This window comes from Monopterus albus, unplaced genomic scaffold (assembly GCF_001952655.1).
Source record: "Monopterus albus unplaced genomic scaffold, M_albus_1.0 scaffold171.1, whole genome shotgun sequence".
Taxonomy (NCBI): Eukaryota; Metazoa; Chordata; class Actinopteri; order Synbranchiformes; family Synbranchidae; genus Monopterus; species Monopterus albus.
The window spans coordinates 895,481-919,594 of record NW_018128051.1 but is presented as its reverse complement, the minus strand read 5'-3'; the positions used below and the strand labels follow the sequence as shown (position 1 = coordinate 919,594).

Sequence of the window (24,114 nt, the reverse complement as noted above, 5' to 3'; positions counted from 1 at the left end):
AAAGAACACAGCAGCAAGTAGCTTAAGTCTTACATACAGACTTGCTAAAATTCAGTTTAGTTTCAGAGTAGCCTTTACATTTAATTTTTTTCAGTTATTTACCCCTCTGGCAGTCCTTGGTAATCAATGACAGAATATTGAAAATCAAGTTTAAAGTGATTTTCTGCTGTACAATTATAAATCAACTAAACAAAGAAGCAAATGTGTCACTTCTCTTTTCTGATTTCTCTGAAAAGTGAAGACAGCAAGGATCACAAAAGTGAAACAGAGTACACAGTCTGTCATTACAGAGTTTTAAAAAGAGAACATTCAAGAGGTGTCCAAGGAAGAAGCTTTTGTATGAAAGATCTCAAATATGTTGGAAATTTGGACATTCACAAGAAAGTCCACATTAGGTATGCTGATATTTCTGTGATATACATGGCAGGTATTTCTATCAGCTGAAGGGTCTCCAACAGTATCTAAAAGCTCACATTATTTATTGATCCAAATAACTGGGAAGTTGACAGGTAGCTTAAAAGTCTATAGCTTCAGTCTTGCAGAAGTGTAATGCGTTTTGCTCCATTTACTACATAGTATTAAGGGTCAGTCTGAAGAGTTATCTACTCAGAGCAAAAAAAGGATGTGGCCTAAATTCCTAAACATGGTGTCGTGCTAATGCTTAACTCCTGTAAGATGTTTCCCTACTGTCATTGCATTCAGTAGCCTGCTACTCATACATATTAAATAGACTAGAAATATTATGAAGACTTGTGGTAAAGTGTTTCCCATTAGTAAACCATCCACTACATGTGAGGGGGTTTCTCCTGCCGGTGTCCAGAGGGAGGTGGTGGTGTGTGGCAGATGCCGCGGTGCACTAACGTTACTTCCTGCGCTCTCCTCTTCTTCTCCTGTGCGCTAGCAGTGACAGAGGTGAGCTGCCTGCTGCCGCTCGCTCTGTTCTGGGGAAAAGCGGCCGACGGATCATCCAGCTCCGTAACGTTAACTCGTCGGCTAACGGTCGATGCAGCAACCGTGAAGAGCCATGAAAAGCTGCCGGAGAGCGTGAAAGTTAGTCAACGCTTGCTCGGGGACTTTAATGTACGAAGATATATATAAAAAAAAGGGAGGTTCGACGATCATGCCGTCGCCCCAGACGGGACCTTTCCTGTAGGATTTCCACTGGGCTAGTTTAAGGGCTAGCGAGGCTACAAACTATTGTAATTGGCTCTGGACTCAATGGCTCTCGCTTGTTTCCCCCTGTCATAGCAACACCTTGGAAAATTAAGACGGGGAGAGGCCCTGTGAACTTGATGACCAACCGAAGCCCGGCTCTGAAGCGTTACTTGGGAGCACTAGGCAGGCGAAGGAGCCACAATGAAGAAGCAGTTCAATCGGATGAAACAGCTCGCCCACCAAACAGTTGGCAGGCGAGTACTGAAGTCTACTGGCTAGTCTCACTAGCAAACACTCTTACTCCTTCTGCTTTTCGATATAATGTAGCTTGTAGCCACACTTTTACTTAACTTTGCCACTTTTGACTATGAAATGTGTTTAAAATAAGTTATAATTGTGTTGACACTGTGTGTACCAGGTGTGTTGGTAGTTTTTTATGAATGAACCCTTTGCTGTTAATGGCTGGCAAGGTTTAAGGACATGGCACTTAATTAAAACTATATAGGTGGTGTTAAATGCTATCCTTGATGCGTGTGTAAACCCAGCCAGATGTCCTGCTTTAGGCACTTGAATCAGCCATTTTAGCACTATAGCATACCATGGGAAACATACTTGGCCAGCTGTTCTTTTTCAGCTGGGTCTGTCACTTTCTTACATTTAGAGGTATTATGTATTATTCTACTGTTAGAAACTCCCTGCTGGGCAAAATAGCATATGCATGTTGTGGATTTTGGAAAGCATAAACAAACCTAGGGGTGCATTCATAAATGTTTTAAGCAAATACAGATAATTGGCAGTTATCCACTGCAATCAAAACAAGTATGCACTTTTGCAAGAGTATTTGTATAAATGCAAAAGAAAAAGCATTATCCCCAACAAGTGCTGAGCCATGCAAACTAGTGCCATTATGCTGCTGCATGTACAGTTACACGCTGTGGCTGTGTAAGTGGATATCTAAAGTAATGAAAGCTGTAGCTGGGCATGTGTCAAATAATGCTTTAATCATTGGATGCTGGTTCTCATCATCTGTGGCATTTTCTGTGTGAATTTAGTGGTTGTTAGTGTGTGCATGTGAGAGTCAACGGTGTTTGGCATCTCAGGCGAGCAGTGGGTGCACCCAGGGGCTGGTGCCAGATGAAGCCTAGGTCAGACTGGAAAACAAGTATGTCATCTTCAAACAGGCGAAGGCAGTGTTTTAGGTTCTGCATCTTATAAAACTCAGGGAACAACTGATTATTTTGTGAAAATCACCCATCACACTTTGTCAGTGCTAAAAATGACATATTCAGATGTTTTCTTTGACCAATAGTCCAAGTTTAAAGATATTTATTTATTTTAGCATAAAAGCCAAAGAAAAGCTGCAGCTACTTACACTGAGAAGCTAGACTGATTTGCTTAAATTATCATATTAATTTTATCAATAGATTATTCATCTGTTCATTGATAATCTGTTGGTTGACTATTTGATTGGCTCACAAATTGTTTGAGATTTAAAAGAGGCAAGATTTTAATAGAAGTTGCCAGAAGAACGTAAGGCCAGTAGTTGTCCTGTTAGATTTTTTTTTTTTAGTGGTCACTGATTGATTCTTCATATCAGTCAATACAGATATGGACCAACAGGCCAGCACCACACACATTAGACTAGTTGAGTTAAAGTAATTTAGATTTTAAAACTTTTATTAATTAGTTACTGTTCTAATGTACTGTCATATGTAAATCTTTCCCTTTCTTGCTATTTATATTGTTCTACAGGGAACAGGCAATAGCAATTAGAATTGACCTGTGATTTCCAAAATCTAGTAGGTCATACTTGAGTCCCGGAGATGCAGGGAAGAATTTCCCTCAAGGTGTTCCTGACATGTCGCATTCACAAGAATCCTACAGACAGACAACCCAAAAACATAATGCCTCTGTGCCGACGATAGCCACAGATGGAGGCATAAAAATGAAAAATATCTCTGTTTAGTCATTAAAATGTAATGTTTTGGCCATTGTCCTTCTACAGAGGGATAAACCTTTTTAAGAAATCACTTACTTTTAAGGCAAATGTTTCACCATTGATCAGACAAACAGGAGACCTGCTAATAGAATGGCAGAAATAGGGTGTTTTGCACAGTAACTGCACCATCTCTGCAGTGTTTATTTGATGGAACTTTGTCAGCATAGTCTACAAACAGAATGTGCCATAATAATCTTCCTACAGCCAGAACCCTTAACCAGGAGAAGGAGAGCAGCTGGAATACTCATAATTTCCTTGCTGCATTGTACCAGCAGTAAATTAAGACTCTAGAGAGTGTAATGCAGAAAACAGACATTTGTGTGTGTGTGTGTGTGTGTCAGTACAGTAGTTGCTTGCTCATTTATGTGCACATGTAGCCTGCGCTCATGTACATGCCCTTCTGAGTGAGTGATCTGTCAGTGGTTGGATTAGGGCAAGCAAGAACAGTCTGCTTTGTCCGTTAAATTTGTGCCCGCTTGTGCGTCTGCATCTGCACAAAGTTTGTAGTGTAACACTCCACTCTGCTGCCCTGGGTTCCTGTGATTGTGTGAAGACGGAACACTGTGTTCAGCAAGCAGCCGCTCAGAGGAAATCTCTCCTTCTTCTACAAACAGGAAGCTGCCTCCCAGAGACATACCAGTGATTTCTAGAGAAAAGGAGGGAAAGGGAACTGGGAAAACTGATGCATGGGGAGAGAGTAAAACTGAGATGCAGGGAAAACATTCATGCAAGGGAACATGGTGACAAGTTTCACTTCTTTATGGAAGGTTTTTAAATTTGCTGTCTTTGAGCTCTCTGTTCCTAGTCATGTATCTCTGGTGCAGATTAATGTGGCAACATAACATATTTAAACAGGTAACACCTGACTGCAGTGTCCTGTACTGTAACCACTATCAACACAAAGATAAGCTAACAATCATCCATAGATCCGGGATAAGGTCAGAATTTTGCACTGTACACTTGATGTTTAAAGGTGCATCAACTAAGATTTTACACATTTGTCTGAAGTGAAAATGGGACCTCTCATCAGCCAGCAGTGGCTACCAGATTGAAGAGTTGGTGTTCCTTAGCAAAGAGAGATTGGGACAAAGAACCAAAAGCAGGGTTAACATGGTTTGACTTTTGGAGATGGAGAGTGTTAAAAGCAGACAAAGGATTCATATTTGATAGATGTGGTGTTCTTCCTTGTGGATGTGTTATTATGATATTAAGATATTATGGTAGAAATATACATCATACACACAGGGTCAAAGTTTGGAGCTGCTTGTGAGTTTTTCCTCATTACACCTTCTAATGGCTGAAAAGAAATTAGGTGGAGAGCCTTTAAGGATTTCTATTTTCTACTTCGCTTGTGATAATGACATAACCTATGACTGTCTGGAAGTCAGGCCTAGATAAGTTGAGGAATTTGATTTGGGAGTGCTCCAGTAAAGGGGTGAGGACCGAGGCTTCTAATAAGGGGCAGTTCAAAGGTAAAGAGTTCCACATTCATGGTAGCAGCCTTGATATATCACACTACAGCAGTGTAACTGCTGCACCTTTTAGAATTTTACCATTTACTCAACTCTCTCAACTGGTTGGCTGTTTTTAGATGAGTGGCTGCTAAAGCAGGGTCAACAAAATCTCAAATAGCCAGACTTCAAGTGAGAGAAGTGTCAGTGTATGGTTTCCATCAGAGCTTTTTTTCTTCATTCACTGGTATTACAAAACACTCTATTATATAATCCTTTTTGAAACCATATCCAACAACAACCCTCTCCTTACTAGCACAGTACTGAGCAATCTAATGCAGATCTGCTGTATGTGGTAGCCTTTCACTGACACAAGACAGTCAAAGTGAAAGTTTCCCACAGGGATCAACAACATGTCACTGTTGAATCAACAAGGATAGCTGACTCTGGGCAGGTCACCCTGTGTGTCACCGGACGAGGACAATGAGGCGTGCCGGCTGTGATGCCTTTGTGATAACCTTTGTGATGCCTTTGTGATAACGGCTGTGCTGTTATTTGCTTGCTGTCAAAGTAAATCCTGCTTTTGTCCAAATTAAATCAGAAATACAGAAAAAAAATTAAGTGGCTTGTCAATGAGGATTTTGTCATCATGATATCTACAGTAATCTCTTAGCAGGCATTCTGACTAAGTGTGGTAAAACTTAATTCTCTGCTGTGTTTTAATGTGAGGGACTGCGTTGATCGGGAGCTGAGGGCCTGCAGGAGGAGTGTTGTAGGCGTGTATGACACAGCCACATCATGACGAGTCATTCATGTTTCTAGCCCACAAGTTTCCATTGTGTTTTGAATAGCCATGCTGCTAACGTAGCCTACTCTACCTTAGCACAAATTTCTACCACCAGTGTGTCGGCATTGATAGATAAAAAACACTGCTAACACTGTTTGCTATATATCTTTCAGCTCATTCCAGTTTCTCAAATTTGATAATTTCTTTTTTTAAAATCATGTTTAAATAAATATATTTGGGGTCTGGACTGCTGTTGGACAAAAGGAGGAACACATTGTAAGATATCGTGGGCTTTTGAAAAGTTGTGTATATTTTTCTCTCTTTTCTGAATCTTATAGACAAATCAATTCATAATGAAAACTAGAATTACCTCTTCGCGGTTCTATGCCTTCACCAACTAGTCGTATACATGGGAATGGACAGACATGAGGTCACTGACCTTGACGTTTGACCACCAAAATCTAATCGGTTCATTATTGAGTCCAAGTGGAAATTTGTGCCATATTTGAAGAAATTACTCAGAGGTGTTCCTGACATATTGTGATCACAACAATGGGTCGTATGGATGAACGGACAACCTGAAAACATAATTCCTCAGGCCATGGCTATTGCTGGTGCAGAGTCATAATAATCAGTATTTGCAGCTATTAGCAATAACATATGCGGAAGTATTGTTTGTAATTGCAAAATTGAGATATAATTATCTGACAGTAAGGAGGCATCCTGCTTAGTCATGATGTACAGATCTAGCCTTGATCTGACTTTTTTTTACCACACTTGGGATGAAAACATCCCCCAGTATGGTGGTAGTCTAGACCTCAACATTGGCAGGTCTGCATTTAGGGAGGTTGTATTGGCTAAGTTGCTTATTATTCTTCTGGCTCCCTTCATCTGGGTCCAGTATCCATTACCTTATCCCTTAAGCTGCCAACTGTTGCAGCCATAAGAGGCAGAGCCTCCCTTTTCCTCTGCCTGCTGATTGTAATGAGTGGCTGGTTAACAGCTGCTCTGTTGTGCTTACAATTGCAGTATTCGCTTACTCTCCTTCCACTTCGATAGTACATTGCCATGGTTACCATTCTCTGAGCTACCAGCCACGCCTATGCAGCGAGGATCTCTTGTTGTTAAGAAGCCCCATGCAGTACACAGTGACACACTTTACTCCGAAGTCTGCTGCTTTGCTGAGGCACGGTGGGGTCAACGCTCTGTTTGTTCTAGTTCAGTTGATGCCAGCAAAGCAATTGTTGTTTATCCTCTGTGCAGGCCGCTTTTTTGAGACTGACACTGCTTTTCGGGACTGGTTCATGCATGTTGCTTTTATAAGAGCCCCCGGGATCAGTGTCTTCACCAGCACTCAGTTACACCCAGGTTAGGGCCATTGTTTGCAGATGTCATGTAAACACCCTCCAGGTTGTCTTGTTCGCATCACCCTCAGTAAGCAGAGCTCAGTTAACAGAGCTAGACTGATTGTCAAGCGTTTGTATTACTCTTGGCATGTATACAGTTTAGTCTGGTTTCCTTTACTGTTTTGATTAGATTGAGGTCATTAAGTGGGCCAGATGCAAAGTGGTGTGTTTGAACAGCATCATTAATGCTGCTGAGAAAAACAGTAGTTATTTTTTCCTCAGTAAAACTTTTACACACACTTCAAAATACTGAAATCCTGTTAAGTTGGTGTTGAAATTCGTCTTTTGCCGTAGTCCCATTTGCCTTTACCCTGTACTATATCACAGCTCCTCTGGACATTAGGTCCAGTAGCAAACTGTGTAAACTTAGGGGAAGTCAAGTCACTTGTGTGCATATGAACATGTTCTGGAGAATGATCTACAGGCTTGTATTTGGGAAAGTCTGCATGATTGATCCACTGAGACCACATAAAGAGTTCTTCAGCATGTAAACTACACCAGAACATGGATCCCATTCTGTGGCTGTATAATCACACTCTGTACAGTATGTGCGTGTGTGACTCGTGGTTCTTCCTGCAGCCAGCTGGCAGTGATGCCTGTAGGTTTCAGTTGGCCATTCTGCCATGCTCGGCTCTGGCAGAGAAGGTCTTTCCAATTCATCTCCAGCTGCATGATTATTCTGGTTTGGCACATTTAAGAGTCTAGGAGCTTTTACCCCCCCCCCCCCCCCCAACAAAAATTTCAGTTTCTTTCCTTATCCCCAAACTACCGCCCTGTCAGTCTCTCTGCTTCCCCTGGCCTCTGTGTTGTATTTGAAAGCAGCTGGGACAAGGTTACTATAGTTCATAGAGAACAGTTTTTGGAGGAGGGCCAGGCTTCATTTAGAGCTTCAGTTACTCAAATTGCAATTGAGCCATTGTTTACCAGTTACTGCAGTGTGTAGGCCGAACCTGCATTTGGAAAAGTGTGCGCACTGGTGAGATACAACACAACCAGTTTTACCTGCACAGGTTTAATTGTGTGTGAAATTTTGACCGCAGAGTCAATATAGAGTCATGAGCATGTGAAATATGTGGGAGAAATGGAACAGGGGCAGAAAGCGGCAGTGCAAAGTTACAGCCATAGAAGTGTTGTTTTTATGAGTACTAAATTATGTTAAAGAGCTTTATGATGTAGCTCACCTCACTGCCATCTAACCTAGGCTGCAGCTCATTGATTATTTTTATCATCACTTGACCTGCAGAGTTTTTATTTTTGAATTAATTGTTTAGTCAATAAAATGTCAGAAAAATATTCTGCATTAAATACACAAACACTATTTATGGGCTAAATATTTATGGTCATCACGCCTTTGCATTGTTTGATGTTATGCATGTCTAGCACAAGCAGTCAAACTGGGATTCTGATTCACCATCCTAAGTCGTTGTTTTGCTTTGTAAATAGCTACGGATGAAACACACCTTGCAAGCAGACTGGGTGTTGCACAGACATGACTGATCCACAGTAAATGTGCTTTGTTAGCCAGTGTCGATAAGAGTTCAGCGTTTCCTTCATTGGTTACTTCATTAAGCCACCACTGACCATAGACTCTAGGTCTCCAGCAATCCTCATCCTCCCGTTACCTTACATAAAAATGATCCCAGTGAGCCCCACACAGTGTGGTGTACAGACTTTACATTTGTCTCCAGCCTGTAGTGCTGCGTTTTCCATTTAGCGTCCACAGAAGCCCACCAGCCTTTGTGAAGGTGTTGATAAGCAATAAGCACCGAGCCTGTGTTTCTCTGCCTTCCCTTTAAGTGAAGCTAATCTGTCTGACCTTGTCAAGTTCAACTATTAATAGGCTCAGGCAGAGCAGGGCTGTGTGGCTGTTCTTTGCATGACACAGCTAGCTGCTTAAGGGAATCGGTTATTATCAGAAGTACAGTTGTGATTAGTTTTTATTATTATTTTTCATTGAGCTCCTGAATTATATTATCAGCTGAAATATACAGTTCGTGACATTTGAAGAAAAAAAAAATCATGGGGAGGTCATGCAGCATGTAGCCTGAAGCGAGACTATGTTTTGCCTGGATACCAGCCTTGTTGAGTCATGACAAACTAAATAAACCCACCCTCCTTTGAAACATTCCCATAGATGCTCTGACTAATACGTGACACTTAGTGTCGAAGTGCATCAGTGTCATTAGTCAGGCATTTATTTTCATGGTGACTGTGTAGAGCAGTGAAGTATAGCTGCTTATCTGCTAACGCTGTCTGTCAGTGCTAACCTGTATACCCTCTGTTGTCTTTTCTCACCCACAGAGCGGAGAAAACAGAAGTCCTCAGTGATGACCTCTTACAGGTAATTCATTAATCTGACTGTAGGCCTCTGACTAGCTCTTCACACTGAAACGGCTGCATCTTTCACACAGTGGCTGCAGATACATGGGCCAGAGTTTGGCCCCTCTGAATCAAAGCCCCTTTACAAGCTGCAGAGGTCAGTGGAGCTGTGGATTTGTCTAAGTAGCTCTGCATGTGGAAGTTGTTGGTGCAGGGATTTCCCCAGAGAGCTACCTCCCAAGGCAGGCAGCGGGTGGTGTTGGTAAGGGGAAGAAAATTCTGGCTGCTCAGCAAAGATGTTCCAGTGATGAAGACTATCTTTGTGTGTGAATGGGAGCTGTCAAAGATGTTCAGACAAAACAAGCTGGCTTTGCATTATTCCTTTACAACAGCAACAATGTCTGACACCCTCTATTCTTTAAAATTCTCTCCCCACCCTCTATTGTAGCTGGCATGTAAACAGTCAGCACTGACACACACACACACACACACACACACACACACACACACTGAGGCCAATTATACCATTTATTCCCCAACGACACAACCAGAGAAATTAATACAAATACCATGTTACATGCATGATACAAAATAAACCTAATTTCACCAATATCAAATATAAAGCACTGGAGCTAATGTTGACTACCTTGCTTATACTTTGAGGTACTTTACATACTGCTGGGTAGCTTGTCAATTTCTTACCAAGGATCAATAAAGTCTTATGATTATACTATATTTAGTTTCTGAAAATACTCAAGTAAAGTACAGATACATCAATTCTATTTAAGTACAGGACTTGAGTAAAAAGCTATTTTCTTCCTCTGCTGACAAACATCACATTTAGACTCTGGCACCAGGGACAGCCAATCAGATTCTGGGGGTGGCCAGTGCCACCCTTGGCCACCCCTTGGCTCTGCCCATGCAGGTGGAGTTGCGCCCCATTTTAGCTCTATGCAGTTGGCTACAGAGTCATCACTGATCATTCCTTTTTGATCCCATATGCATCTCAGGTGGCCTGCATTTGTCTTATTCTTAGTGCATTCATCTCAAGGCCTTTTTTGTATGCAGCCCTCGAGGGTGCCAGAGCCTCCCAGCAGTCTGGTGCCAGCTGCCCGTTCCTTACTGCTCCTCTACATAGCACCCGTCCACAGAAATAGCACTTTGTAAGGTAGCCACCAGCTGTTTTGACCACTTCTGTCTATACCCCTAAATCAAACAAGGAATACTTTGTTAACTGTAAGTGGCTCTCTAAAACAATTCCACCCTAATACATCATGTTGTGTTATTTTTGTTCATCCTGGGCTTGTTCAAACATGTTAACATCCCTTCTCTTAGGAACCAATAAACAAACACTGGTGCAGACAGACATCTTTCTGTCTTTTTCTCGCCGTCTGTCCCACTTAGTGTTGGGATTCCCTGGTTTGTGACACGTCATGGGATCGACCAGCTGCTGACCTCATCACATAGCAGGAGTTAAAAAACACATCCTGCTGCCTTTTGGCTCCTTTTGCCTTAGGTCCTCCAGCTCTGCATATTTTATTTTTCAATTGTATAGTGGTGTTTCTCTATCCCCGTTTTTGTTACAATGAAAGGAAGTTGTCTCCAGTTCTCCAGATGCTGTGTAACCCAAACATTTCCAATACACCCACACAGGAACTTTGTCCCTCTTAGAGCACAGAGAGGGGAATCCCCGGCTTGTTTCACACCAGGTACTCACTGCGCTGAGTCTAAGCAATGCTCCCAAGTCTATAGTCGGTGAAAGCTGCGAGTATGTGTACTTGTATTTGCAACAGTGTGAGAACTGGTTTGTGTTTTATATCATGGGAATGCAGGCATTTTGGGGACATGAGGACATTTTGGTCTGCCTTCACTTTCTGACACAGAGCTGGATTTAGGTTAGGGTTGTGATGGTTAGGTGTTGGGGTAAGGGGTTAGGGAATGTAATATGTCAGTCAGTGTCTTCACAGTGTGTGTGTGTGTGTGTGTGTGTGTGTGTGTGTGTGTGTGTGTTTGGACCTTTGTAATTGAGCTGTTTTGGGAATACCAGGGGCCACCGTGGGTCGGAAATGACGTAAAAGCACAAGAACAGAGTGTGCAAGCGGAGGGAAGGACAGCGTATGGGGCGGATTTCTGCAGTGGAATTCCTGAGTTCCGACTCCATTCTGTTTGTGGAACAGTATTGTCTGGTATTTAGCTGATCCTCCCTCTGCATTCGTCTCTCTCTATTTCTCCTCATTTTGCCCTCTATATCTCAACGTTCCTGTTTATAATTGGAACATTTTGTCCCAACTTTTGAGCACGTGTTTGAGCTCCTGCTTTCTCGTCAGTTTTTTCTTTTTTAAAAAGTGGAAGGCACACCTGTTCTGTTGCATGAAAGCTGCTTTTGACTTTCCCCCAGGTGTTGCCATTGTAAACCAGTTATTTTCATCATCAGGCCCGGCTTTTAGTGAGCTTCACCAGTAACTTGTAATCATCTGGATTTTTTTCTTCATGGCTGGTGACAGTCAGCCTAATGTTGGCACTGACGGACCCTGTCAGGCACCTGGCATGACAAGGATAGTGAATAGTCATCCTGCAAAGCTTCACTTGGCCTCTGTCTCTGTGCCAGAATAGCTGTGACTCCCATCAATGATAGTATTATTTCTCAGCCTAAAAGCACAGAGTGGATCTGTGTGGTCAGGTCTTTTTAAAGGCAGCGAAGCCCTCGATCTCGGCCACAGCCCAGTGGTTGTTATGGGGACACTTCCGATGAGTCATGTGTTTCAAAGGTGACATTTCAGCGTTGCTCCGCAGGGACAAGTCTTAAAAAAAGTGCTTGAACTTAGACCCTTGTCTCCCTCAAGGCAACTGTTAATCAAATCTGTGCAAGTAACTGGACCACATCAGCTAGCAACGGTGCAGATGCACTGTTGTGCTGGCTTATGGAGACCAGTTAATGGTGTTGATGAGCAAAAGTAAATTAATTAGGCAATAAAGGCTGCTAGGCTTGTGTGTTTCCTTGTATCTATACTGGAACAATCAATGCCAGGATGTAGTCCAGTACAAGTACTGAGATTTAATTTAGGTTGGATTGTGCTGTGGTGTGATACCTTTATAATAAAAAGCCACATTTCAACAACCACAAGTTTAGGTTTGGGCAGAATTAACTAGTCATATTTTTACTTTTTATATATACATCACCTCTGCAGAGGAGGAGGTCATGTTTTTACCTGGGTTTGTTGGCTGATTGATTTGTTCACAGCATAACTCAAGAAGTAATGGATGGATGTGAACATTTTTTGGAATCCATGAGATTCTGGTGCTGATCTGGATCCAGGAATCTTTTTTTTTTTTTTTTTTGACTGCCTGTGTGATATCAAATCATGGCTATCTTTATATTTTTTGTACACATTAATGAAGTAAAAACTAAACGCCTACTTGTTTGTAGTCCAGGTGACCATAATGACTGTGACCCTGGCCACCTATTTGAAGCCACAGGTGAAATACTTTGGGGTGGTCCTTGATGGTGCCCTTAAGCTGGGCTCACAGGTAAATTCGGTAGTTAAAGCGAACTTTTTTTTCAGCTGCATTTATTCAGCGAAGGCTAAGTACTTAACCTTGAAAAGGTAATTCATGCAGTTGGTACTTCTAGGCTTGATCATTGTAATGCTCTATATGTTGGGATGTCCCGACTCTCTCTGTCTCGTCCTCAGCTGATTCAAAACGCAGTCTGAAACCTCAGTACATTCACTAAGTTACTCAAATGAAACTGGCCAGTACAACCACAGTCTGACCTGGTGGTCATTGAGCAGCCTCAATGGAGCGCTTCCTCCAGGGCTCGACAGTGGTGTCGATGAGGGAGGAGCTGATTTCTCACTTGTCCCATTCAGACTTAATCATGCCGGTCAAGTCTGGTCATCTAAACTGCAGTATAGAAAGTCTTCCATTTGTCTCTGAGGTATGACATGTATTTACAGTAGATATGTGTTAAAGATCTGCTTTTGCATGTCTTGTCTTATGCCCAGATCGAACGGCGCATGGAGCTGGTGCGTGTGGTGTCCCACAACACACACAAGAGAATGGTGTCATGTCTCCAGGGACACATCGGTGCAGATGCAGAGAAAAGACATGTAAGAGATCAAGCTTGTTAAAATAACCCATTTGTTTTAGCTCCACTTTACTTTTAAAACACAAATGAAATCAGTCAGCTGTTCCAGGATGTGTTAACTTAATTTGTGATATTGTCTCCTACACGTTTTGAGTTGTCACTGTTTTTAGTGTAAATTACTTGATCACAGTAGGCCTATGATTTCTCTTTTGTGTTTTATACCCCACACCACCCAAAAACGCACAGTCTGTACCACGCCTCTATACAGGAAATGGACAGGTAAAAGCACTGATTACTTATTCCACCTCTCTGGTCCTCAGCATCACTTGCTCCATTTCCTTTTAGATATCTGTCATCTTTTGGTGCATGATTCTCGGGTAAAAACAGGATGTTAAGCACTCTTAAACGTTCTTGTGCAAACATAAACTGTGTAACTGTAAAAATAAGCTCTAGTGTTGTCATTTGATAGATGTCTCACTTCTCTAGTTTGCATCTCACTGTAAATCTTGTTTAACATCTGTATTTTCCACTTTTGCTAGCAAAGCTCTCTTCCTTTTCCTGACTGGATTTACTGTTGACATGCTCAATGGAAAGTCCTAGATGATTTTTCCATTGCCTTCAACATCATATGCTGACGCTTCTATATAGAAATGGGTTCTTGTGGTGTTCGCACCACAGTTTACAGTAGTTTTTGCAGTAGTTTGTCTTCCTAGCAGTCGAATCACTTTGTATTTGTCTTACACACACAGAAAAAGCTTCCTCTGACAGCACTGTCCCAGGTGATGGTGGACGGTGGAAGCCAACTGGGAGAAGAGTCCTTGATAGGGTAAGTTTGTAATGATCGACACACTGTGCAGCCAGTTCCTCTCTGGCAACTGTTGCTATATAAAGCAGATGCACCCCAGAGAGTGTGAAATATGAGGCCATGTATTCAGGGCGAGCAGTCCGCCCAGGTTTGTTTTCTGTTTGATGGGAGTTTCAGGAGTTCCTCTACACAAGGATCACATCATTTTTTGTGACTGAGAGACATGCACATAAAACAGGACCAGACAGTTTGTACTTGAGGATGTAGAAAATGAATTTCTCAGATCCACACAGCGGCCATGTGTCTGCCTGGAAATAATGAGGAAGGGAAAGTAGATCATTGGGTTTGCGGTTCATATCAACTGTCAGCCCGCGACGGCCCGGGGCCCTCGGCTCCAAACACAATTTCATTGTATGTGCCACAATGTTACAGTGACAATAACAATAGCTTCTTTTTTGTATGTCAATGCTAATAGGATTCATGATTGTAGATGAGCCGTCACCTGGTCAGCAGTGTGCTCCTGGCTGCAGGCTGCTAGAAATCACGACAAGATGTTGACCTGATTCTGCTTTCAGTTACTGACTGGGAACAGAGGAAGGGCACATTATCATCATTCTGTGATGGCTTATACATAATATTTAGTCAGGAGGATGTGCAGTGACACTTACAGAGAAGATGCAAAGAGCCTCGAATTCTCACATACTGTATTAGCACTGATGTGAAAATGAGGCATAATTGTGATTATGTCTGAACACCCTTCTCTCTCTGTGTGCTGTGTGTGTTAACAGGAAGATGATGGAAATGTGTGGCGAGGCAGAGAATCGTCTGGCTTCAGAACTGATGCTACATGAGCTGCAGATAGAGAAGGATGTCCTGGATCCCCTCAGCCAGCTGGCAGAGGTCAGAAACCTCACACTCTATGGACATAACTTTAACTGGACATGTGTTAAATATTTAAAAACCCTTTCATAGCTCTTTGCTTGTTTAAAATAGCAGTCATTCTCACAGTGATAATTTTGCACCATTTGTGTAAATGTGTAAAAAAAGCTAAAGATGCATCAGCATCTGGGTCTAATTCTTGTAGGTGGACATCCCCAACATCCTGAAGCAGAGGAAACAACTGGCCAAATTAGTGCTGGACTATGATTCTGCCAGAGCGAGGTTTGTCTGTCTACAACTCACTCTATCCCCCTTTACACTGCCCATTCGATGTGGTAGTTTCCTGCCTCACCATTCTGTATAAAAGGTACATTACCGGCATGGGGGGGTTGATGTTGTCCCTCCAAAATGCTGCAACAAGATGTAGTTTTGTTTTTTGTTTTTTCAACCAAGACTAGTTCCCCCTACCTCTTGTATAAACCCAAGAATTAAAACGTTATTTTGTGGTTGTTTCGTTGTGGTTACCTTCTAAAGCACAAATAAACACGGCCACACATCTGCACAACCCTGTGGGTAGGATTTTGTGTCTGTTATGCTGTGCACCTTGTGTATTTGTGTAGCCCTGCACAGTAATTCCCGATTTGTATTCATAAGTTTAGCAAACAAAATCAGATAACAGCCCATTTGTTTTGTTTTCATAGCGTTTGTCTTTCATATAAATAGCCTCACCGTGTCTTCCAATAAGCCTTTGTCTCTTCTACCTCAGATGGTTGCAGGCAACCAAGTCAATAATCTCAGGAACAAACACTCAAGCACTGACGGCCAAGGCTGACCTACTCAAAGAAGAAGTGGATGAGGCCATGAACAAAGTGGAGCTTTGCAAGGTAACTAGCATACATGTAGATGACTCAGACATCTTTATGTGGGAACCTGTTGCTTCATTATAGTTTTTATTTTTATTGAGTTCATATCAGTGCTTCCCACTGGCTTCATAAGTCAGGATTAGATTGCAGCCATGTTGTAAAAGAACATTTCAAAGACCTGACTCCAATGTTAATAAAACTGGCTTGATGTCATCATATGTGGATGGCAAGCTTAGTGACTTTTATTCTGAATGAGTAGGTCATTCATGGCTTTATAAGTAAAATAAACTAAGAATTAAAGCTGGGAAACAATAGTCACATCAACAACGGGACATCTCTGGGCCCCTCTGCCCCAGGTTGCCGAATGACTGAAAATGCCCCGTCGGCTCTGTGTGTGTTTGTTTGCATGTGTTTAGCTGAGTCACTGGTGAGTTTTAATGTATAGTAGCTGCATGGTGTCAGGTTTTCTGTCCAGGAAGATCAGAGCTGTATGTTTCCCCTTCATAAAGTCTCTCCCAGCCTCACTGAGTCCTGCCAACAGCAGTGGGATTTATGACTCATGTAGTGCTTAGCTGGCCACTGACGTTAATCCCTGTGCCACCTGAAACATCCATTCATTTAAAGGATGACACAGTGAAACTGAGATGTAGATCCTTAATTAATTGTGATTTAGTGCAGCATTACTGTGCTTTCTTGCTACTGGTTTTTATTGTGGATTGCACATTGTGACTTGGATTAAAAGGTACTATAATAGAGTTTGTGTAAAGAGTATTTAAATCATCTTTGAGTGCTCTTCCGGTTCAGCTTCCTTTATTTCTTCTTCAGGATCAGCTCGCTGCAGACATGTACAGTTTTTCCTCAAAAGAAGGTGACTATGCCCGCTACTTCGTGATGGTGAGTGCAGTGTGTCAAAACTGTTTTTGCAAAACTGTGACTTTCTGTGGGAATGTTCACAGTTGCAGACTAAGTGGGGAACACAGACTTGGCCAGCCAGTTTATTTACTTTGCTGTCATGTACTTGCTTGTTCCGTTCCATTTACCTACACCTAGTTCTCTGTTTTTGTAGCTCCTTGAAGCGCAGGCTGATTACCACAGAAAGTCTCTCACTCTTCTGGAGAGTGTCTTGCCAACCATCCAGGCTCAGCAAGGTATAATGCATGCAAACATGCCTTTTTACACATACCCATTTAACAAGAAACAGTACAGTGTGTTTATAAAAATGACACACAAGCAGGCTCTGTGCTGCACATAATGAGGGACTTCTTTATGTATTTTCTGGAGCATGCACGTGTGCCTTTTTCCAAATGACAGCCCTTGTTTTTCTTTGGTTTCTGTGTTGATTGGCGTCCCTTTTAACCATATGATTTCCTGGTAGACACTGGAGTTTTCCCAAAGGTGTACTACTTATTTACTTTCCCCGCTGGTTTAAGAAATCCAACCAGCTACTGTAGCCTTCAGTTCCTACAATCACCCCACCTGAGGTAAATGTTGAAAGCCATAAATGGGGCCTAGATGTTAAAGAATTTGTTTATTCTCTCTATTTATTTTCCAGGTTCTTTACAAAATGCCTTCTCTCTGCTCTTTTACTAGTTGCGTCTTTCTTTGCACTCTGTACTTGAGCTTGTTTTTTCTACACTAAACACATGTGGTCTAAGCCAGACAACGCTGGTCTCCCAGCATGTGGCAGTGACTCACAAGCTCCACACCCCCCCCCCACCTCTTCTTACATCACACCCACCTGGGTTTGTAGGCTCTCCTCCCTCTTCACTCCCCTGTACAGTTATCTCACGCACACAGAAACGCAAAAAGCTGTCCGAACAGCGAGCTCGGAGCCTGTGGTTATTATTTGACAGCACCCTATGGGGGGGGTGTAACAGTATCTTGTGTTGCTGCCTCCTTTGGTTCACCATTAATCTTTTGTGTGTGTGTGTGTGTGTGTGTGTGTGTGTGTGTGTGTGTTCAGACTCGTGGACAGAGAAGCCTGCCTTTGGGACTGCGCTGGATGAACACCTGAAAAGGAGTGGAAGAGAGATCGCTCTGCCCATAGAGGCCTGTGTCATGATGCTTCTAGAGACTGGCATGAAGGAAGAGGTAAGGACTTTATAACAGAGAGGCTGGGAGACTGAGAGATGAGACAGGAGGAACACAAAGGAAGCTGCTCTGTTCTTAGTCTCCTACATGATTATTCTGCTGGATTGGCAGGAGTTACCAGGGTATGTAACATCAAACTGTAATAAGAAGTACCTTGGAAGCAGCATGACCTCTGGGCCTTGCTAGCAGTGTTATCAAGCCAAGCCATTTCAGCAATTCTCAGCAAACAAGCTCTGATAAAACCACTGTACTGTAAGTTATCACCCCAGCGCCAAACGGCAAACCATTTAACAGTCACGGTCACACTCGGTAAGCTTGAGAGTGGGCTATTTCCCTTAGGTGGTGGAGACCAAAACAGCTTAAATGAGAGTATTACAAATGAAATCAAAGTCACAACTCCATCTTGCTGTGACAAGGCAGTTGTTTGCTAATATGATATATATATACAGTAGCATGACACCTTTAAACAGTTTGTCAGGGTCGTGTGTCTGTCAGTTTATTTTTGGCCTTTTCTACCCACAAATAGCCAAAAATTGGTTAATGAAACTTTTAAGTAGTAGTGCTTAGCAACAGCCAGTTGTGATTTAGAGGCTGCTGTATGTCTTCCTCCAAGCCCAGGCCCTACACAGTATTTCAGAACATAGAATATGATTTTGTATGGTCAGCCGACTTAATTGCTGTTAGATTTCCTTGTTTCACCTTGTAAATATAAAAAGAGCTGTCACTGCTCATTAAAAGTCACATGGAGCTGTGGCTGCGATTAGCAACTCTGCTGGCCATCGACGTAACTGAAACCAAGCATTAAATAGTTTGTTTGCACACATCTCTTGAGGAGATGGGTATCCAAGCAAAATACAGACAGGGGAAACTCCTGTGTTTCTGTAATGTTCCAGTGCCACAGTGATGATTTATGAAATGTTTGTGATGTCCCCTCCTCGAGACAATTTAAAATACAGTAGAATCTACTCGTGTCCCATCCTTAAATGGGATCTTTGTGTGTGCGTATCTGTGGCCCTGTTGATTCCCTAGTGTGAAGACATTTGTGTCAGAGTAAAGAACTCACTGTGAGTGCACGGTGTGTTGGTTTGCCTTCTTTAAGTTTACATTATGTGCAGCTGCTAGGGGGCGTTTATGTAGTGGATTAATGCACTATCAGTAATTATTGTACTAATGTACAGTGTGTGTGTGTTTGACTGAAAGCACATCATCTTGTGTGCACAGTGAATGCTTGCATGTCTCTTTGTTTTCGTTTCCTGGCAATGTTACTGTGGTTTATTTGTCTGTGTGTGGTGTCAGGGTCTATTCAGGATCGCAGCAGGGGCGTCCAAGCTAAAGAAGCTAAAGGCAGCGCTGGACTGTTCCACCTCACAACTGGAGGAATTCTACTCTGACCCCCACGCGGTCGCTGGTATGTCCCAAACCAGAACCATGTTAAAATTTCTACATACGTTACTTAGATGGATTGTCTAATTAGTATTGGTTAAAAATCAAAAAACAAGGCAGCACGGTGGCGCAGTGGTTGGCGCAGTGGTTAGCGCCGTTGCCTCACAGCAAGAAGGTTCCAGGTTCGGGCCCCACCCGGGACCTTTCTGTGTGGAGTTTGCATGTTCTCCCCGTGCTTGCGTGGGTTCTCTCTGGGTACTCTGGCTTCCTTCCACAGTCCAAAGACATGCAGCTTAGGTTGATTGGTGTCTCTAAATTGCCCATAGGAGTGATTGTGCGTGCGTGTGGTTGTTCGTCTATGTGTTAGCCCTGTGATGGATTGGCAACCTGTCCAGGGTGTACCCGGCCTTCGCCCGCGACCCCGTTCAGGGACTAAGCGGTAGAAAATGAATGAATGAATAAAAATCAAAAAACAATAGGTGTGTTACTTGGGTTAAGTTTTGTGTTTTTATGTTTGTTAAATGTGCAGCTTTAATAAGAAGACCAACTCATTACGGCATGAAGCCTCTGTCAGACCCTGATGAAGGTTTCATGCCGTAATGCGCTGGTTGTCTTATTAAAGTTGCTCAAAACACTGCTGTGTTGCTGGACGTTGCTTTTCAGTTAGTTTTTTCCTTGTCTGTGCACCTTGACAGGTTGAAGTTGTGCTTTCTGTTGTAGCTGTGAAATGTGCCACCTCAAAGCTTAGCAACAGACTTCAGTTCTCATAACCCTATTTGATAATTTACTAAACAGTTTGAAATATAACAGGCGGTGTGTGTTTTCCTTCAAAAATAGCTAGAAAAATTGTAAATTTGTCAATGTGTGGTTTCAGGAGCACTGAAGTCCTACCTGAGGGAACTTCCTGAACCTCTGATGACCTACCAGCTTTATGATGAATGGATCCAGGCATCCAGGCAAGGCCTGACATCATCACTGGAAATAAAATTATCAAGTTTAAACTCATCCATTACTGCACAGAGATGAGAGCTAATAGGATATTTATATTGGACCAACCATCTGCAGACTGCCTTCAGCCACATTTTGTTTTCTATCTTTCTAGTGTGTCAGACCCAGACAAGAGGCTCCAGGCACTCTGGGTTGTGTGTGATCAGCTACCAAAGAACAACAAAACCAACCTGAGGTCAGTTATGTAAACCTGTTTGTGAAAGTTCATGACAGCAGTGTTGTGAGTTCTTCTGCTCATAAACTCCCATGTTCTCATGCAGGTATCTGGTGAAGTTTTTAGCCAAACTGGCTCAGGACAGTGAGGTAAACAAAATGACTCCTAGCAACATTGCCATCGTCCTGGGACCTAATCTACTCTGGGCCAAGACCGAGGGGTGAGAAGGGACTAAGAGGGAGGGGAAGACGCTGGTGGTGAAGTGGATTATTAGAGCTTTATTAGAGGTTCCCATATTATGTTGGAAAGCATCTGTTTTTTGCTCATCTGTATGTGTGCACCCAGGAGCCTTGCTGAGATGGCTGCAGCTACCTCTGTGCACGTGGTGGCCATCGTGGAGCCCATCATCCAGCATGCTGACTGGTTCTTTCCTGAAGGTGGGTTCTGGGTTTTCCTCTGCATCTTTTTGTTTCCAGTCAGAAACGATCTTACATCATACATTCCCAAATAAAAAATAAAAAAAGGACAAATTCAGTTGGTATAGAACCTGTGGTAGTGGAAAATGACTGTTCCAATTATTATACTAAAGTCTGTGTACCGTTGTTTTATTGTTATGAGCTTAAATATGTCTTGGTGTCCAAATCATCTTGATGGACCCAAACCCTGCACGATACTCTGTGCTGGATAAGAATAATTTCATATGGCAGTTGAAAACACCTGCTTCCTCTTACCCATAAAAGCTTGTGTTTTGTTGTTTTCTGCCCTCAGTTTGGTTACAAACAAGCCACACTATGGCCTATATGGTCTAGTGGCTAATACGACTGTCCAGTCAACACAGATTATAGATTAAATCTCAGGAGTTGCCAGTGCATCCCATGATGCATGTTAACGTGCCTGCACGTTAACATGCAACTCTCAACATGCAATACTCTCTTAAAATACTATTTTAAGATTTGAATGTCATTTGTTGTGTAATTCAGCAAGTTTACAGTATTCCAGGTCCCTTCCCCTTTTCTGCTAGAGCCTGATACAAGTATCCCCTTGGCTTCAGTAACACAAGTTGAACCTAGGCACAGTGCACTGGTTTGGATTGATCCTGTAAAGCTCGCCTTCTGTGTTCCCACAGACGTGGACTTCAATGTGTCTGGTATGTTTGCGATGCCCACACCTGCATCCAACAATCACCTAGATTATGACTGTGGCACCGTTGAGAGGAAGAGGCCTGGCAGCATGGTGGGACCAGAGAACGAGACGGCGCGCAAAGACATGTAATCAACCTGCAGTTTCTGTGTGGCTCCTTGGAAACCTCTTAGTCACCACTGTTTCTCTGGCCCATAACATTGGTTACTTACTCCACTTTGCCTTTAATCCTGTTGCTTTTTTCTGGTCCCTTTCTTTAGCTTCTGGTAAATGTTTTGCTAAACTTGAGAGAATCCTTATAAAATCATTAACACAGTTTTTACTCACTTCTGTCTGTGTACTCTGGGTTTAAGATGACCTCTATCCCGATCTAATCAGTGACATTCTGATCACAGCTGTGGTGTTTTCTGTTTGTCTCCTTCACCATCTCCCTGCGTAGCAACCCTAACAAGCACTCGGACCACACCCTTCGTAGAGGCAGTAACACCTTAAGTAGAAAGCAGCACACCTCTCCTGCCTTCCAACCTCCTTTACCCCCTGTGGAGGCTCCAGGGCAGGGGCACGGGGCCGGGCAGGTCCCCCAGCCCTTGGCTGAGCCCCAGCTACAAGCTCCAACAGGGGGTTTAGGTCCTGACGCTGCCCAGCATAGTGTGGCGCAGGGTCTGGCTGCTCTTGCTGCCGCTCAGCAACTTCTAGCTCAGCACACAGAGGAGCTCAGGTAAGGGTTGCCTACCTGCATCTCTGCTGCTGGTGGGGAATGACACAGCATACACACATGCTTTAATAATTTTAGTTTTGATGCTATGGAAAGACATTGCTGCTTTCTTTGAGAACATATGAGGTCAATCTGATTGACTGAGTGGACCAGTAATGGATGATTGACTTATAAATTCCAGACACTCCTTTTATTGGTCAATTTGGGTTCAGCTTGATGTTTCTCCAGCAAAACCACAAGTTTTCCTACACCACCAGCAGTTCCAGTTGTACAGATTGTCTGAAGTCAGCCCACAGACTGAGCACAACAATGGCTTCTGTCATTCTGCTACCAGTCACTCTCAGGGCCTCTCGACTTCCCATCTCTCTGCTTTCCTCCTCAAATCGTTGGAATCAGCAGGACCTTTTGAACTGGTTCAAACTGCTCTGAAAAGCCTAGACATTGGTGGCTGTTATGCAGTGACTGAAGGGGGTCTTTGATTTAGCTGGTCAAAGGACAACATTCATGTGCAGACAGATGACAGGATTGTGTGCAGCATTCTTTCAGTTACACACACTCTGATGGGAAGATAAACTGAGGTTAGCACTTGACACTGCTGTTTAAAGTAATGCTGCATCTACAGTAACAGCTCTGACTTTCAGTAACAACCATTCAGCAGTGGATGCTGTTGTATAAGAAATGCCCAGAATTTCAGAAAGCCTTTCTCTTTATGTCTTCTCTAAAGCAATACCAGACTACGTGACTCCACACCCGCCCCGACCCCTCTGCTCCAGAGGAATGGCTCTGGAGGAGCAGGCCACGCTGCAGGACAGCTAGGAAATGGGGCCTCCGGGGCGGGAACCATGGGGCCCAGTCCACATATGATGCGCAGAGGTAAGAGTCTCCACTCTAATCTGGCAGAAATAGAGATTTCTGCTACAGTTATCAAGCAGTATCATCAGTCAGTCAAAGGCAAGTGGAATTTTTGAAGAGATGTTTTTTTTTTGCTTCATTCTGGAAAGTACCTCCAAAATAAAATAACCTAGAAAGGACCTGAAGTTGCAATTCTCCATCCTCATCAAGTCAATCACATACTGTAGCTGCCAGACTGGACTTCTCTGCTTGCTAGGCTGATGTTTAGCCTGTGCCTGGGTTTTCTCATAAAAAGCCCATAATTCTTTATGAAACTAAGAGTACTACATCTTTGTTTTGACAAAAATGAATCTTCATTAAGTTCAGACTGAAATCAAGTTTTTATAGCTTTATAGGTTAGTTTTTATTGTCTTCAGTTGTTAACTTTCATATACTTTTAACTTTGGAAACAATTGCACTGTCTTTTTATTGTTTTTAATTCAGATTTTGTATTAGTATCATAGTAGGAGTGTTGTATAAGTAGGCGGAGCAACATTTCTTGGCCTGTAAATAGCATCTGCTAACATTTACAGATGGAACGTAGCACGTCTACGGTCTGTCACTATATTTGGTTTTTGACATCATCTTCTTTCAGGTACCAAGAAGCAGGCTCCTGCCCCTCCCAAACCAACAAACCCTCCTCCCAACCAGACCTGTAGTTCAGTGAACCACACTGCCTCTTTTTCATCCCAGCCCTTCAGCCCCACCCCCAGACCCTTGTCCAGCCACTTGTCCAGCTCGCCCACCTCGCCCAGCTCACAGCCATGTGCCACGCCCAGACGCCACTCCAGTAATCAGCCCCCAATTCAGGCTCCCAGCCACCCACCTCCAGAGCCTCCGACACAGGCCAGCCCTCCAGCACAGCCCGCGTCAGTCAGCCAGCCCAGCGGTGACCAGCACAGCACAGACCCCTCACCTCCAGGCACCCCAACCCCTCCAGACACTCCTCCACCTTCCACTGCCGCCCATTAATCCTCCCCC

At 43.1% G+C, this 24,114-nt stretch overlaps 1 protein-coding gene across 1 annotated transcript; it reads left to right on the top strand.

Moving 5' to 3' along the window:
• The first annotated feature begins 773 nt into the window (after nt 1-773).
• arhgap17a (Rho GTPase activating protein 17a) lies at nt 774-24,105 on the top strand. The gene is made up of 20 exons (XM_020615927.1): nt 774-1,409; nt 9,100-9,139; nt 13,122-13,226; nt 13,451-13,483; nt 13,954-14,030; nt 14,798-14,909; nt 15,094-15,170; nt 15,655-15,772; nt 16,577-16,645; nt 16,818-16,899; nt 17,715-17,842; nt 19,139-19,250; nt 20,100-20,181; nt 20,328-20,408; nt 20,494-20,607; nt 20,733-20,824; nt 21,514-21,655; nt 21,967-22,245; nt 22,967-23,115; nt 23,729-24,105. Exons 1-20 carry the CDS (start codon nt 1,357-1,359, stop codon nt 24,103-24,105), a joined length of 2,322 nt encoding a protein of 773 aa, XP_020471583.1. The 5' UTR covers nt 774-1,356.
• The last annotated feature ends 9 nt before the right edge of the window (nt 24,106-24,114 follow it).

Excerpts from the sequence above, each read along its gene's own strand:
- arhgap17a (XM_020615927.1), top strand. The coding sequence starts at position 1,357 with ATGAAGAAGCAGTTCAATCGGATGAAACAGCTCGCCCACCAAACAGTT. Across the intron at positions 19,251-20,099 it reads TGACCCCCACGCGGTCGCTG|GAGCACTGAAGTCCTACCTG; the intron begins GTATGTCCCAAA and ends GTGTGGTTTCAG. Across the intron at positions 20,608-20,732 it reads CTCTGGGCCAAGACCGAGGG|GAGCCTTGCTGAGATGGCTG; the intron begins GTGAGAAGGGAC and ends GTGTGCACCCAG.